Source organism: Ochlerotatus camptorhynchus, unplaced genomic scaffold, assembly GCF_037179485.1.
Source record: "Ochlerotatus camptorhynchus isolate MF236.1 unplaced genomic scaffold, CSIRO-AGI_Acam_v1.1 ptg000004l, whole genome shotgun sequence".
Lineage (NCBI taxonomy): Eukaryota > Metazoa > Arthropoda > Insecta > Diptera > Culicidae > Ochlerotatus > Ochlerotatus camptorhynchus.
Genome location: NW_027040496.1, coordinates 1,418,442 through 1,436,633, shown reverse-complemented (window position 1 = coordinate 1,436,633; position 18,192 = coordinate 1,418,442). Strand labels below are relative to the sequence as shown.

General features: G+C 38.0%; 1 protein-coding gene across 1 annotated transcript in view; it reads right to left on the bottom strand.

The window, feature by feature from the left end:
- Dh44 (diuretic hormone 44) overlaps positions 1-18,192 on the bottom strand; it is a 145,254-nt gene that overhangs the window by 25,528 nt on the left and 101,534 nt on the right. Inside the window, exon 3 of the mRNA XM_065237855.1 lies at positions 11,005-11,139. Within this exon, the coding sequence (XP_065093927.1) occupies positions 11,005-11,139 (135 nt within the window). The remainder of the gene's footprint in view (positions 1-11,004; positions 11,140-18,192) is intronic.

Sequence of the window (18,192 nt, the reverse complement as noted above, 5' to 3'; positions counted from 1 at the left end):
ACAGCAAAGAATGTTTATTTTCATCCTACTCAACGAACCTGCGGAGAATTCCATGCTGCCAGTATGAGACCAGTCAGTGGTCCCAGAGGGAACCGTAACCGTAGTCTTTTCACCAAAAAAAATACCACTCAATGATGATGCTGAAAAGGCCACTTATGGGCAAACATTCTTGACGAATCCTCCTACTCCTCTTATAACAGGCGGCCTGTTTTCTAGCATTTTGCTTCCTTTTGTGGTTGTTACCGTAGGTTCCTCGAAAGTGAGAGCTTGAAGGCAGCGCGGCCTTTTACCGCTTTTCGGCATTTTGCGGTCATGCTTTCAAACGTCTTGGCAAACAAAATTGAAAGTTTTTCAAGCAATTGACTCAACAACTTTGAAACTTTAGACGATTTTGTTTCTCATCAACAACGACGAGTATAGGTGGTCTCGCGGTTTACAAAACGGAGGAAAACTCCGGTTTCCCCCTAACGAAGTGCAGGTTAGGTATACCGCACTCTTGAATGAACTTCGATCGAAAATAAATCATGATGGGATTGGATATGGCTGTACGAGTGGATTCTGCGGCTTCCAGAATGGAAGAGAATAACGTACGCTAGAGGAGGATGGGAATGTTTTTGCCAACAGAAGAGAATGAATCGGTGGATGTGTAGCGTAATTTAAAATCGATATAGAGTTCTGGAGCTTGTTGTGGTTGAATAGCTAGAAAGTGGTTATATGTGGGTTGACATGATGACAGAATTGGTTTCAAATTATCAGGGATACTGTACTGGCTCATACGTGGCTGGAAGATGCGGGTTCATCATGATTAAATAGAGGGAGCATTGTTGTGAGAATTCAGCGTATGCATAGTGTCAAATTACGGATGTAAACAGCATTTTAAACGTGTTTCAACGAATAAACGATGTACACAATGTCGATAGAGATGTATCCAAATCGTCAACACGGAGTAGCTATTTAAGTGGTAAACATGCTTCTTTTTTCATGACAGTAGGAATGAATAATGAATTAATCCAACTCTCGATACTCTCATGTTGTCAAATCATAAGTGGAGTTAGATCTCGATTTTACCAACACGTATGTTGCAACACGTAAGTGAAAGGGAAGGGAATATTTCGAAAACCTTGATGCGAGTTCCACTTTTTTTATATTAACATGACCCATTTTTTTTCCTTGATTTGTTTTTCCGTCGATCTTGTTTTCCGTGCTGAGTACCAATGCTACCGACGTCAGCGAGGCAGCTCCCACACCTGGACCCTACCTATCGACCCATCAACTCATGAACCGGGAGCCAACGGCTTTACTTTGCGTGCTCAGAGATTTTATGCCTCAGAAAATCCCGACGGCACCGACTGGGATTGAACCCAGGCCTTTTGGGCTGAGAGGCAATCACGCTTACCACAACGCCACCGGCGCCGCTATATGTTAAGGATATAATGTTAATAACCACTTGTCGTGCCGTGGTGGTGTTTGTGACGAATTAAATACGAAAAACTGGGAACATCTCTTCAACGGAGCCCAAGTTAATCTCAGTTTTTTACAACAAAATTTTCGAATCAAATAGCCGACACATTCCCTTACGCAGAGCATTTTGTTGCCAGTCTTACAGACAAGTATAGTGTAATGCTGATTTAAGACACCGCCGCAATGTTCTTCGGAAAGCTCGTCGTCGGTTTTTCTACCAGAGAATTCCATCGAACAGGAATCTCTTCTAATGGATCGAATCTACAGGGTGCGTGACGAATTTTTGCAGTAAATTTCAAATAGTAATTTCTCATGCTTGTGCATCATGATTTAGATATATTTGGCAGCACTGGATAGCTTATACTGTTAGGTGTAAGATTTAAACAAACAATGTTGAGTAAACGTAAAGATGTCGAAACAAGAGAGCAATCTGTCAGCCGTTGTCGCTTTGTTGCGCGCCGGAGTATGCATGAAAGAAATAATTCGGTCGGTAAATGTATCTGAAAGAACAGTGTATAATATTAAAAAAGGCTTGGGAAAGTGATAAGACGGAGCACCTGCTCATACTGCTAATAAAGCACAGAAATGGCTTACGGAAAATATTTCGTAAATTTGGGAGGAAGAAATTTGGCCCCCAAGCAGTCCCGATATCAATCCGTTGGATTATTTTGTATAGGGCGTCGTCCAACGGGATACCAATAGAACCCCTCACACCACACTTAAGTCGCTAAAAGCTAAAATCAAGGTAGTGATGACATATATGGATCGAAACATTTTAAAACGTGCATACTGCAGTTTCCGGAAGCGTCTAACTACAGTCGTCGAAAGGGAAGGCAATTTTTTTGAATAAATTTACTTACAACTTCCATATGTTGCGAAAGAAAATAAATCGCACAAAATTCATTGCTAGAATAACTAACTGGTGTATTTTTTCTCAAATATGCCATTTACTGCAAAAATTCGTCACGCACCCTGTAAATACAACGGTAGTGTGTCTTCTTCATTCCTTGAGTATTTATTTAGAATTCAGGATGGTGTCTGGGCTTTCGTGAAATTAATGGGTATCCCGAAATTTTATAGAAGTTCTCAGAACTTCTCTTAGTATCCCGCAAATCCTCGGTATTTCCTTTCATTGCTCGGTACTTTTTTAGAGTTGCTAAAATTTGTTAGAACCGCCCTGAAGTTCTCGTTAGTCCTTTGAGGATGCTCCTGGAATTTTTCAGTGAATTTGACTATGAAGCTTTCGAAATTTTTCTTAAGTTCTCTAAGCTTCACTGATATTCCCTAGAATATATATAATTTTTCGGAATTTTTTGCTATTTTCGTGCCTTTAATGGAACTGCCTTAAAGGCTCGAAATTTACCTGAAGCTCTTAAAGCTTTCTGATGTTCCCGAAATTTTCCTGATATTCATGGACTTTTTTTTTATTTTTTTTTTTTTTATTGCAGTCATTTTAACGCTCTTGGGTCATTCATGACTTGTCCGGGGTGATATTTGAACTCGTGACTTGGATGGATGCTAACCACTACGCTGGGGTCACCCCCTATTCATGGATCTGACGTGAACTGTCCGAAGTTAACATAATATTTATTTATTTATTTGTCGTCAATCAGTGTAGACCGTTTTACAATCGTGCTATTGACTTAAAAGCTATTTTTGTGCCCCGTAACGTGGGTAGATCACCTTTTTATGATACGTTACGGGATGTAAGATCTACCACCGATTCCTAGTCCTGACTACTTCAAACTAGGGGAACAGAATTTTTCAATAATCAAAGGAACACATCTTAGTCCTTGTTACTTTTTATGCCTTGTTTCGTGATAAGTCCTCGGGTTGCCTGGACCGAGGATGATCTTGAAACAAGGAAAAAATTAGTGAGTTAGTCTTCATGTATGTGATTCCTAATCTTCTATTCGTTGTTCCCTAGTTTGAAGTTGTTAAGACTAGGGTTCTGAAGCATGGTCATTATCGGGGTCATTGTTTAATGTTGTTGCTAGGGAATCCAATTTTGACTGACAAAGGGGCGCGCCTTTGGAGGCGACATGCACTAAACTAAGGACACGGGATATGCTACAATAGATCAAATTACTGGTTGTAGTGGTCCCGAACAGAGGAAAAAACATGCTATTTTAAAACATACGTTTTATTTGAAATTTAAAATCAATGTAGACTGAATATACATACATCTATAAAATATATATTTTTTAAACTTAACGAGATAAAACTCTAGCAATTAGTGTTCTCCTTACTATATCTTTGGACATAGTTAAATCAATACTCTCACAATAATTATTATACACTCTCATTATTCTATTTATTGGTTAATTTTTATCATAATTCGTTCTCTGAACTGACAGTTGAAATACATTTCGAGTTCTGAACATGTGTGATGGTACGTAAAAATTAAGCTTGCTAATATCTGAATTTACGCTTTGTGAGATAAGATCATTAACAAATGAAATCATGGGAATTTCTCTTCATTTCTTAAGTGTTTCGATGTTTATCAACATGCAACGGGACTCATTGGAAGGAAGGGGAAAAGAGGTCCAGCCAAGTTTCCTAAGAGCAAATAACAAAAACTGTTTTTGAACTGATTCTTTACGATTCATATAAGTTTCATGGTATGGAGCCCAAATCACACTGCAATATTCGAGAATTTATCTCACGATTGTTGATAACTTCGGATGTGGCCGGTGCTGGTATTGCCCAATTTTACACATTAAGGATGATTGTTAGTCCCAGACAACGTCTATTCGTTCTCTGTGTAATTTCAGCTGATCTGGCAATGACATAGTTGCATCCTTGGGCGGTCAATCATGCTCATGCTCATGTCACAACTTATTGATTGTGATCATCTTCTACTCTGAAGATTCGACTCGATTCAATTTTGGCAAAAGTGCATTTACTCAAAATTAAGTTGAATGAAAAAGCATTGGAAAACCAGGAAAAACTTCTCCAATAAGAGGAAAATCCATGAAAATTTTACTATAGGGTGTCCCAGAATGTCTGTGCATGACTTTGGTACACCCCTGCTTGTTTCAATTGACGTTTGAGCAGCTGATTATCACGCTGAATCATTGTTTACATTTCGACCAAAAGTTTCGTGTATCGCAAGTGTCGTGACAATGCGAAGAATTTCTCCGGAAAAGTGCAAACAGATCGTGCACAAATGATGTACTATCCCCAACATTTCTCTGGTGGATTGTGGAAATTGAAAGGTGAAAGCATCGGAGCCCCAGTGGAAACACGATTCGGCAGTATGATGATGAAGCAACTTTCCAGGGCAAGCAAAAATCTGGATGTAAACCGAACCCTGATGACCGAAATCTGGGCCGGAAAATCGTGCAAGCTTTCACTCGCAAGAAAAGTGCTTCGGTTCGAGACGTGGTTAAAAAAGTGGGATCCTCGAAAAGTGCAGTGGGCCAAGGCAAGAATGGGTCTAAGGATGTACAAGATGCAAAAGAAGCCAAAACGGAGTTAAAATCAAGCCACTCCCGTCAAACCGAGGGCTCGGAAGTTATGCGAACAATTGCTATGCGGAAAATTGGTGTACGTGATTATGGACGATGAGTTACGTTAAATTTGATTACAAAACTCTCCCTGGTGATCAGTACTACACCGTTCGCGATGGCCTAAGTGTTGACGATGCGGATATCGACAAATTCGATAAAAAGGCTATGGTTTGGCAAGCCATTTGTGAGCGTGGTATGCTTTCCAAATCGTTTGTGACAACGGGGACAATGACAACCGATGTTTACGTGCGTGAGTGTTTAAACAAGCGTCTGTTACCCATGATCCGCAAAAACGCCGCCTCAGTACTGTACAAGGATACGGTAGCCTGGTATAAAGCCAACAAGGTCCAATTCGTACCCAAGGAGATGAATCCGCCAAACTGTCCCCGACCAATCAAAACGGGCCCTGAACAAAGCATATTTGTGGAAACATGTAAAGGCAGCGGATTCCGTTACAAAGTTTACGAAAGAAAAGTATCCAAAATTGTTGGAAAGGCATCTGTGATGAAGCTAATGAGTAGCATGCGATCAAAAATCCACTTCTTGGCTTACGACTCGTCGGATCTCAGATTTTCTACGTTTAACTGTAAGAGAATACTATAGAGCAGCTACGTTATTGTTTTTTTTTTCAAATCGTGCTTAGACGTTCTGGGACACCCCATACTAATTATCCTCATATTCGAGAAGTTTTTCCAGGAAAATTATGAAAAACTCAACTCACTTTTGAGTAAATCCACTTTTGCCGAAATTGAGCCAACTCGGCTCAATGAGTCGGTCTGAACGTGTGGTAGAATCACATTGTGCAGTACAAATCCCCCCCCCCCCCTTGTGACTCGAAATTGGAATAATTTCAACGTTCAAAAAATTCACAAGGCTCAGCTTTTGAGTCACGATGACTTTCAAGCCTAAAAGTACAATAACTTGTGTCGTCCTCCGAGAGACGATTCCGATATTCGCCAACGAAGAAAGACGCCCTTCAGCCAAACGATTCAGCAACTACATCACCTACATGGCAAAAATCAGGCTTCAACGCGGTGAAAGTGGTTGTAGAAAACGATCCGACTGTAAATCGATGAACAGGTGGGCAGCGGGCAGGTGGCAGACAGAATAGAAACGACTTCTATGTACACCAAAGGACAACAATACCTCAGCCTGAATGGTGAGGTATGTAAATGGATGATTGTGGCGTGTAATGGGGATTTTTACTGCAGATGATGACAGCGCGTGTGGTGGTCGTGAATTCGTGGCGATGATGATGATGATGGCTGCTTGTGATTGCAACACGTATGGATATGGAGATCTTCCGGAAAATTAAAGACCGTGTAACTCGTATATAGACATTGCAAATACGATACCGTACTTTGGGAATGAACTTGACTGGTGGATTAAGACCTTCCAACCCCTGGTAGGTGACACTTCGATCAGTATTCAATTACGATACCGTACAGCGGAGCCTGTTCTTCAACGGCCTGTTCGCCCACGTAGGGTCTATCGGTGTAATCTACCCAATCTACTAGATCTATTAAAAAAGTAGAAGAGTCTGTGCCTAGGGGCACGAACGGAGGCTTGACGTAGGACCGCTAGTGAACGGAACAAATATGTTGATCAATTAGTTCTTAAGTCTTTCCGTTTTTGAATTAGTGGCCCTGAAAAGAGCCGGTTGTTTTTCAAACACCAGTGCAAATCGATGCCGACCGAATGTTGTGGCCTAGGCATGCTGTCTATTGCGGGAAGCCTTTCCTCCGGTCGATGTGGGTGCTTTCGTCGTCGTTTCAGTGATGTCATATACAGAGATTTATCTGTAATGATACAGATTTTTCTCAAAATTTTTCTACAGATATCTGTATTTACAGATTACAGTCTTTTTTTTTTAATATACAGATTTTTCAGATTTTTCAAATAAATGGACTATATGTTTAACTCTGGATTGTATTTATAAATATCCATAAATAATCCTTTCTTCCTTTTGAGTAGGTACAAGCACCTAACCAAATGCCAATTTTTCACTTTTTATTCTATTATCTTCGTTAATTTTTAACGGACTTCTGATGCTCAGATGTTCTGATTTCTGATGCTCAGATGTTCTGATTTCTGATTGCTCGTTAGAAGGGATGTTAGTTTTTCATTTTTATTGTTTAATTAACCATATCGCATAGTGACAGGTACTATGATTATTTATTATTATTTGTCGAATCGGTAAACATGCCGTTTTAACAACCCACATGCTGATTGATTATGTTTTGTGAGTCGAAGAGTCAACTGGATATTTTGACATTCGACTAGTGTAATATCAGAAATAAAGTATGTTATATGCAATTCTACTTAACATCCAAATAAAAGTTATGTGTTTTGATTAAAAAAAACAATATAGTTGATAAAACATATGAACACGATTGCAAATAGTGAAATACAGATGAAACCACCCCAAATTTATTCACAAAAAAATACTGAGTACCCTTAGGTATATAGATTAGAGCCACACCAAGGTAACAAATTGATGCTTAACAAGTGTTCTTTCAACGATTTTAATTCTGGCTTAGTTTTAATAAATGTTGTACATAGACCACTTTAACCTTTGTTCAGCTTTTAAACATCTAAATCTGGTGATTTTAATCAGCCCAAAACTTAACAACAATCTAAATTATAAGCTTTTCAATGCATTAACCAACAGTCTTTTCCAACCCTTGTTCAGCCTTAATTTTTTATTTAAAAAAAATATAATGGAAGACCGCTTCATATCTTATATTTTTTTTATGAGACTGCTTTAGAATGTTGCTGACTAATTGGATTTACATATTGTTATTATATGTCTAAAATTACCTTTACATTTCGGGATTCAAACCGGCAGTCGCTGATTCACAGGCGTCAACTATACCCACTCGACCACATAAGCATATTTGTGGCAGAAGGTATGATCATTAACATGAAGCACGTCAAAATTAAGTTGAACCGGAAGAGTATTATACAGCAATGCCGAATTATAAACAATAAATTGTGACAGTAAAACATTCCTCTCATTTCAAGTGTAGTAAACACAATGTGGACACAAGTGCGTGATGTATTTCGATGCTATTTTAGTGCTATTATTGAATTCTATTTTTGAAATAAGGTATGAAAATTCAGTGCAATATAAAGTGGTGAACAGACAAAACACAGGAATACTAATGTTAATACTTCCGACGTCGTCGCAGTCCACTTCTAGGTGGAACTATTCTTAAAAAGCTTCTCTTCCTTGTCAATTGTCTCTACTGCTGGTGCTGCTTGGGATTAGAAAGGTAGGCAGTGAATTTAGAATATCTAAAATGTCGGAAATGCAACTGATGACATTTAACAATATTGTGCAATAAATTCATATTATTCTATCAAGCTATCAGAATATTTGTAGCGTATTGCTGGTTTGTGGAGTAGTATTAAGCTTAAATAAGTCTTGTTGTTCAGTCTTTATATCAGCTAACTTACTGAGGTTGAATTATGGGGATACAATTCGCTTCATGCACTACTAATCAACTGTATATTCAGCCTGGTGTTAATCAGCTTCGTACACCTTAAATCAACCAATAATCAACCTTTGTTCTTACAATTCAGCTTGAATTGTTACTTGGGCAGCTAGCCAATTCAATATACTTTTAATCTTCCAAATGATTCGATAAAGTTGAAAATTTGATTTGATTAAAAGAGGTTGAGAAAATGAAACATCGAGCATAACATTTTACAACTAATACTTCATAAAATTTCAATGCTTATTTTTCATTTTCTAAAATTGCTGAGTAAAAAAAAAATCAAATGACATTAAATTTCAGGTTTGTCTCTTACTACTGGGACTTGATTTTTGTTTTGTATTTTTAGTCTTTTAAAAAAGATACAAATCACTTTAAAAAATTCATTATTTAGGATTTCGTGGTCATTTAAATAGATTATAAAGAAAGCAAACTTAAGTCATTCTTGAAGATTCTGAACTATGAACAAACTATTTCTGAACAACTCAAATGAACTCAAAGTATATTTACGGCGATCCGCAATAATATCATACTATAGACTTTATACAGATTATTTTACAAATTTTTGTCAGCCAGAAACAGATTAAAAAGATTTTTACGGTGAAAATACAGATTGATAATGGAAATAATGTGGCACCACTGCGTCGTATTTGTATTGGTGCGATGCATGCTGTACCACTCATAGGTCGTGTCCGACGCTTATCCGTCCGTTGCTCGAAACAAAATGACGAAGAAAACGATTTGGCAAGCGCTTGTATTATCGCAGCTTTTCTCCTCCCTTCCTTTCATTGGTGAAATGGTGAGCGAGCAACCGAGCATTGAGCTCGCTCATGTGAGCATGCGCAATGCGTCGTTTGTTCGATTTGAATCAACTTGCTTTGAACTATTTCATTTCATCACTTTATAATAGCTTTTATCACGTTCTAACTTTGCTTTTAGCTGAAGTTCTAAATGGGAAAGCTCATCTATCCTTTTGCTAGCTTTTGTATTTAGTTTTTGGTTTATCTCGTGTCTACCCACCTTATCCACTAAACTACAAACTTGAGTAGTTTTTATTCCAGCATCATTATAGTTGAGAACATATTCTGGTTGTGTTCTTAAAACAGGGGGTATGTAAGTAGCATAACTTAATTTGAACAAACAGAGACACGAAGAATAAGGTAAATCCAAATGAAAAAGATAATTTGCAACATGACCGTGAATGAGAAAGCTTGGATTACCAAAATTTACACAAGACCGTAAATTACCTCTAATGACATGACATTTAACTAAATCACCAGCTACCAGTTCAGATCGAATTTTAAACAATCTGTTTTTCCCAAAAAGGCAACCAAACTTGTCGCCTTACACCCTGTTCCTGGTTCTTTTGATGTTTGCCAAAGACGTCATCGTAAACACGCCAAATATGTTACTATATAAAACAGTGTTCACACATTGCTAAGCGGATGGAAATTCGATTCCCGAGAATAGGAAAATGCCTTTCATAGCACAAGGCACCATCGGATCCTATTTGGAAGGTTAAACGGTTTGTTTACCATTCATCGTATGTACGTATGCGGTCTAGTACATTTCTTTGAAAAAATAATCTAACAACAAGTTGATAAAGAAGCCATAAACGTCGTAAGCGGAATTAATATTCACGATTTCCTTTGGAATTTGGGTAGAATTTCACCACTGATCATTTCTACTTTGATCGTTTGGCTGACAATCAATTTATTCGTCAACGATAGTGATAATTGTTTGATGGCATATATTTGGGGGCCTCCCGATGGCTCCCGATTTCCGTTGCCATATAGAGTACCACAATCGTGGTATCACAATCAACAAATGTGAATGTGTTCAAATTGGACGTAGCAGCCAAGAGATAGTAGAATATGATAGTTATTATTAATTTATTCTACTCTATATTGCTGGCAGTCATCGCATAATGTTTTCGAAATTCACACTAGAAGTTCAGAACTTAACTGCAACCTTTGTTAATTTGCAACATCACAAATCAAAAGTCAAGAGCCACATGTGAAAAGGGCATACAAGCTTTTTGTAAACAAACCTTTGTAGGTTATTTCCTCACCAACCGAGGATCGCTCACGCAAACCAATAACATCATCGAGAAGAGAAAAGTTTCCTCTACCCGGTGATGTTGATAGTTTGCGTTGGTGTCATATGGGTGGCGAGAAAAGGCATAAGAAAGTTTGTTTACAAAAAGCTTGTATGCCCTTTTCACATGTTGTCCTTGAAGTAATGTTTAGCTATATTCATTAATTGTGGATACAACTATTCAAAGTCATCTAAAAGGGACCAAAACTGAGTGCAATGCAATTATCACTTTTTTAGCATTCAATTAAACATTAACCAACAAGCAGCATTGATTGTTTATGATAAAGACCTCACTATTGTCGAATAAGCATCACCTCGTTGAAAAATGTACAACACTATGTGCTGTCATCATGTCATGTCCCCCAGCTTTTCCAGCAACAAAGGCCCGGTCCAAACAAGGGAGGCAAATGACGTAAATGACGTAGTTGATTGTTTACCTGCATCGAGTTTTCCTGCATTCGTCTCCGGGCCATCTCGAGGATGATTCGTTGCCGGAGCACATCCAGTGGGTTCACTATCGACAGCGAAGCTTTCGTCCTCTTGGCAGGGGCAACCAAACTATTGTCTTGCGGCTGAAATGGAACAGAAGAACGGAGAAAAGAACGGTAAGGATAATGTGTCGGATTGGGCATGTCTTGTCTGGGTGGATGGCTATCAGAGTTGTGCTCAATGGAAGCTGTGTGAAGTAGACGCTGTTGATGGGTTGCTGCAAATCTAGTAGAAGCGCGCACAACCGACGACCAGGAGGGTACGTCGCCTAGCTGGAGGTGAATAGGGAAACGGATAAACACAATGTAATGAAGGAGGTTGTTTATTGTGACACTGAAGTCATTTCCATCCTCATTAGCGAATACCTACTAGCATAATAGATAGTCGGTGGTAGTATCATTTCTACGTCATTCAAAGAGAAGACTGGTATACTATAATTATTCTGTCATTCATTGGAATAGAGGAAAGGGCTCTACTGTCGGGCTGTGGATGTGAAAACTGGGCTGATCGATGAAATTCTTCAATTTTTCAAATATTACAAAATAATATAGGCCCCGTGGAGAATAGAAGAACTATGAAAGAGATGATGATTTAATTTTTTTTCACAACTTTCACAACAGAAATGGTAAGTATGAGTTTTAATGAAACAAAAGTGATTATTTATTATTTTTTAGTTATTTATGTGATGTCCTTGATAATGCATTTAGCATCTTAAATAAACAGAAAACTATTATGAATTAATAAAGCTTAACAAATAATCAATCAATGGCTCAAAGGCATCAGATTATGACTTCCGACGTCAAAAATGGAATCAGCATCCCAGAATTAACTATATATGAGATATTCAGCTAGATTCCAAAACATTTTAGGTTTTGTCCGACTTTTGTATTGAAGCCTGTAAGTAAGTATTTTTCACAATAATCATAATACATAATACGTATATACATTGAAGTACAAATATAAAAGGGCACCCGATTGAAGCGATTTGGACGGAGAGAGTTAGAATGACAACTCCCTCTTGATAACATTTCGTGGATAAAGGGCGGGCTCTTTTCCCCACTCATTGGGGCATCTTCCTGTTTGGGGGTTTGTCTTTTTGACTAATTGGCTGATCAAGTTGCTGGATGGAGATTTTTTTTTTTTGTTTCGTAAATGCGTATAGGCGACTTTGCCTATCGATCAACCCAATCCGTTTTTGGCCCTTCATACAGCGACATTTTGAGGACAATCAGAGGTTATTAAGCTTGATCAAGACAAACAGAGAAGAGAGCCCACTGCTGTCAGACTTAGTATCCGTGCTACAATGGGTGGTAAACCACTATCATATCTATATCACTTTTTTATTGAAGCCCGCTACTGTGCGTCGGTAGCATTGGTACTCAGTACGGAAAACAAGATGGACGAAAAACAAATATAGCAATTAATCTCACTCAAGACGTCAACTCAACTAGATGCAATCTTAGAGCGTTATTTTTTTTCTGCTAGATTTAATTCCCAGCCCACGGCGCATTGTTTCCAAGAACCAAATCTACCATTCTGGGGGTGAGCAAGTTAACTCTTCAAACATAAACATTGTTTATTGGTTGCCCTAGTGTACATTCTATGATATCTAGATAGAGCTGGAATTAGGGCGAAGTAGCTTTTGTAAACAATTACTTCTCTCGATGATTTCTAGGAATTCAAGGTACGTCCACGCAAATTAAGATAACCATTGGGTAGGGGAAGCCACCCTCTATCCCATGATGATGTTAATGTACATACTTCAAATCTCCGCGTACATCGTACGGGTTAGGAAAAAAGTGTGCGTTTGACTTTGTTCTGTCGCATTAATGGCCCTTCGCTCATTTTCAACTTCTATTCAATTTTCATACTGCCGTACTCTAACGGAACTATGTATCTACTTACCCTCTTCTAAGAACATTCTCTAGCTAATAAATTATCACATTAAAGCTTCATGTTAGATAGCATTTCCAACCAACTCTGAAAATCGCAAACTTCGCGTATGAAGTAACATAAAAACACTTTGAATCTGCAATTTTGTAATGTTTACGCCGGCAGATTTTCATCACAATCGTTCAAGTGGTTACAATGATGGCGTCGGAACAAGAAAAGAAGCGCAAACAAATTTTGTACACTTACTTCGAAAAATTCAAACGCGTCACATAGATGGATAGGAAAACAGCTTAGAATTCATCATTGAACCGTATCGCGTGTGATCAAGACATTAATTCAATTTTAAAAATAAATAAATTTAAAATTTGCCAAAAAATTCATTGCCTGCAAGGCAATTTGGGGATGTGTGAAAATGAATCAGCCCTTCATCACATCTGACACCATTAACAAGCAAATTCACAAGGATGAATGCCTCCAGAAGCGCCGCCTGCCCTTCCTGAAGTCCCACGGCGGCCAGGCGCTGTTTTAGTCGGATTTGTTATCTTGCCATTAGGGAAGGTTCATTAATTATGCCACGAAAATTTGGCCAATTTTCAACTCCCCACCCCCATTTGTCACATTTTTTGTATGGACATAATTTTTATTTTGTATGACCCGTCACAATTTCAAAAAACCCTCCCCCCTAAAAGTGTGACATAATTAATGGACGATCTCTTACGCCCGACCAGTCTTAGACTGGTACAAAAACAACATCCGAACACGCCGGAACTTCACCCAGTCGATAAATATTGGGCTATCATGAAGCCAAAACTTTACAAAATCCCTTAGGTGGTGGAAAATGAACTGGATTTGAAGAAAGAGTGGTTGAAACTGCCGAAACAAGTTGGCTCCACTATTGCCCAAAATCTAATGAACAGTGTCAAGGCAAAGGTGCGGGGATTTGGTTATGGAGAAGAGGTTCAATAAAGTTATGATGTTGAAACATAAGCCTGTAGATTTGAAGACATACTTCAAATCTCCAATGTACGGGTTAGGCAAAGAAGTGTGCGTTTGACTTTGTAGGTACTGTCGCATTAATGGCCCTTCGCTCATTTTCAACTTCTATTCAATTTTCATACTTCCGTACTCTAACGGAACTATCCACCTTCCCTCTTCTAAGACCATTCTCTAGCTAATAAATTATTACACTAAAGCCTCATGTAAGATAGCATTTCCAACCAACTCTGAAAATCGCAAGCTTCGCGTATGAAGTAACATAAAAACACTTTGAATATGTGTCTCATTATTTTCGAATATAGTCTTTACCAACTTCTAGGTGAACATGGTGGAATTCGGCAATATTCTGTAGTGGAAAAGGCAACCAACCGATTTTTTTAATCATTTGATAAAACTTTATATTAATAGCTGCAGCATGTGCGCCACAGTGTTCACTCGGCTGTCGACAAAAGCAGGCCACTCTCGATGTGTGCCACACGATCGTCTTGTTTATCGAAAGCACTGGCGTGCACAGGATGGGGCAAGGTGGGGGCAATTGACCCCTCTTTCATAAATAAGATTTTTATTTTCAAATTTTCAAAATTAGAATATTAAATAACTTGATTTCTTGATAACTTGATTTGAAGGTAAAATAACTTCATTTCATAATACTGAAAACCTTTTATTGCGTCAATTCCTTTGAGATGGTGCCTGAAAATTGCACCACAAAGATGCGTCAAGGGACAAGTTTAAATTACATTTTTTGGTCAAAAAATTGCTCCACAGTGGTGCATACAAAAAATCTTGGTGTAATTTTTTGGAGGGTTAAAAGAAGAGGGTAAATTTAAGGTTGAAAAAATTTACCTTTGTGGTGGTAAATTGAATCAAAAGCTTTTTACTGAATATTTCTGGTGTAGAAATACCATCAAAGTGGTGAATGTAGAAGCAAAGTTTATTAATTTTTCTGGTACGTAATTTGCATCATTCTGATGAATGCAAGCTTCATTGAAAATTTATGGTGGAAAACCTGCACCATTCTGGTGCATGAAGAGGCAAAGCTTGAAAATTACACCACAAAGGTGCATGATGATACAAACTTCACTGAAAATTTTTGGTGCACTGTTCTGGTGAATGGAGGACCATGATTTATTGAAAAATTTTGGTGAAAAATTTGCATCGCTCTGATAAATGCAATGAACAGAAAATTTCTGGTGGAAAACTTGCACTGATATAGAAAATAAAGGTACAAGTTTTATTTAAAATGAAGCTTTATTGAAAATTTCCGGTGAAAATCTGCACCGTTCTGGTGAACGGATGGGCAAGCTTTTCGGAAAAATTTTGGTCTTAAAATTGCATCCCTCCGCTGAATAGAGAAACAAATTTTAATAATTATTTCTGGTGTAAAATTTGCACCATTCGGATGATTAGAGGGAAGCTGCTTTACTGAAAATTTATGATGAAAAATCCGAAAATAGGGGCAAGCAACATTCTGATGATGGGAGAAGCCAGCTATATTGAAAATGTCTGATAGAAAATGGAAAAAGGAAATCTGCACGAATCAGAAGATTGGAGAAGCAATTTTTATTAACGGTGGAAAATTTACACCCTTTTGGTCAATTTAAATTTTCTGGTCTAAAATTACCTGGGGGCAGGTTTGTATTGAAAATTTCTGGTGTAAGTTTTGCACCAATCTGCTGCATGGAGGGGCAAGCTGAATTGAAAATTCCTGATGTAAAAATTGTCCAGTTCTGGTGAATGTAGGGGCAAGCTTTATTGCACATTTCTGATTGAAAAAAAAAATACAACGTTTTGGTGAATGGACGGGCAACTTAAACTTTACTTCTGAGAAGAACCTCAAAGGTATTGAATTCTGAGGACTGTTCCAAAAGAAAAGATTTCTGGGGATGATTCCATGAATATTCTGCGAATAATTTCTAGTGAATCCTGCAGATAGTTCCAAGATAATTCCGAAAAGAATAACGAGGAAATTAAATTTTGAGTGAAACTCCAAAGCGATGTTGAGGAAAATTCCAAGCTCATTCTGGAAAGAATTTCTGAAGAATACAGAGGAAATTCTTCTGAAACTTTAGGGAAATTTCAGTACCAAGGTGTTCTGAGAAAAAACAAGTTCAAAATATTCCGAGAAGAACCTCAAGGATATAAAATTCTTAGGACAGTTCTAAAATATTTCTGGGGGGTATTCCAAGAAAATTTTGATAATTAATTTCTAGTGAATCCTGCAGACAGTTCCAAGATAATTTTGAAAAGAATACCGAGAAAATCAAATTTTGAGTGAAATTCCAAAGGGATTTTGTGGAAAATTTCTAGTGAGTACCGATAATTTCTAGCTCATTCTGGGACTAATTTCTGGATAATACTGAGGGAATTCTTCTGACACTCTAAGGGAATTTCAGTTCCAAGGTGTTCTGAGTAAAATTCAAGAAGCATTCTAAAAACAATTCCACAGGACTTCTGAGAAGAATTTCAATAGAGCTTATAGAGTTCTAAAAATTTCAAAAAGACCCTCAAGGAATTCTGAGAATGGACTTTTTTGCAACTGTATAAAATTTAAAGACAGCTCTTAGATTCCCTAATTGAAAAGTGGGTATTAGTTTGCCATAGCACCTTGGTCTTACTAAGAATTCGTCTAAGAATCTTCTCTGAAAATTTCAAGTCATTTGTTACCGTGGTTAAAAAGTTACAGCTGTTTATGTGCGTTGCAATAAATTCGGGATTGTCCTTTGTATCATCTTTAAAACATGTTGAATGTTCGGCATCATTTCGTGTCACCCCGACTGGCGGTACTTTGGGCAGGGTTGACATGCACAAGTCGTAATTCCGTTAACAATCATGTACTCGCTTTTGTTCCAAACGTTACATATTTTTTAAACCTGACCAATGTCCAATTTCTACGTACTCGCAACGGTAATAGTAAAGTGTAACTACAACAGCATATAAGGGCAAACAAAACCTTGAAATACTCAAAAATAACTGTAACGATGCCTTCAAAATATACAAAATGTACTGCACAAAATTTTAGAAAGGTAACTGAATAAAACATGATGCCAGTACCTTGAAGGATATATTTTCTTTGGTTCATATTTTTAACCTGTAAAGAAGAGCATGACGCAAAACATTATTACAACGATTCCTACAGGGTTCAGAAATTGGAAGAAAGCGACCGAGTTGCTGGGCAAACACAATCGCAGTGATACGCAGTGGTAGTGTGGAAGCGTGGAAAAATTTCAAAACCAGGAAAGGTATCGACGAAGAACTGGACCACAAAAAACAACTATGATTGCTGCTAGGTGAGGCAAAGCGGCTAAAAAATCGCTATATAATGGAACGTTTCATCGATATTGTGCGCATACTTTGCAAAGGTGGCCGACCACTTCGTGGACATTCGGAAGGAGCGGAAAGTGTGCCACCCAGTTGGTGGCTAACTACGATCCATTCCATTGGCTGTCTGAAAGCAGTTTGCATTGAAGAAAAATATAAAAAAAATAAACAAAATTAGCTAAATTGAACGGTAGGGAAACAGTGGTGGGTCGACAGCACCATCCACCACGCACTTTGGAGTACTTTCCATCCCCAGATTGAATGCACCATAGAAAAAAAATGCCCCTCCTTAAAAAGATTCATGTGCACGCTAGTGATCGGAAGCAACCATTGTGTGGTCCTCCTCATTGTTCTTCATCAGCAGTTCTTTCGGTCGATGCGTCGTCGACTTCGGAAAGCAACCGTTTAGTGGTGAGTATGTGAGTGTTGACCACGTTTTGCGTCCATTGTTGCAATGGAAGCGCTTTGCCCCACGATGGCGTAACTGCCATACAATGACACCACTGAAAACGACTCCAGTTCTGATGGAGGAGGCTTTTTGGATAGCGGAAGATAAAGTGTTTATTGTGTTGTACCTTTTGACTATAGTTTTAAGATGTATTGTATAGTGACCAAGAATCCTCGGCTCTGTAAAGTTAATTCGTTTGAGCCTTATCAAATAAATCAATAAACAAAAAAAAACATGTGCGCCAGAACTGATTTTAAAAATAATCGTATACAAAATAAGATACAAACAATGCAAATATTCTCATTTGCCCCCGTATTAAAGAGGTTTTTCATTTCTTATGAATTCTCCTCACCTGTCAAGTTTACCCCATAGTTCGCATTTGGACAATTTACACGTTTTTCGTTGCGAATATTGCTGAAGACCTAAACAATTGACAAACACACTTAGAAAAATTCATGTAAATTTAGGTGCTCTAAGATTG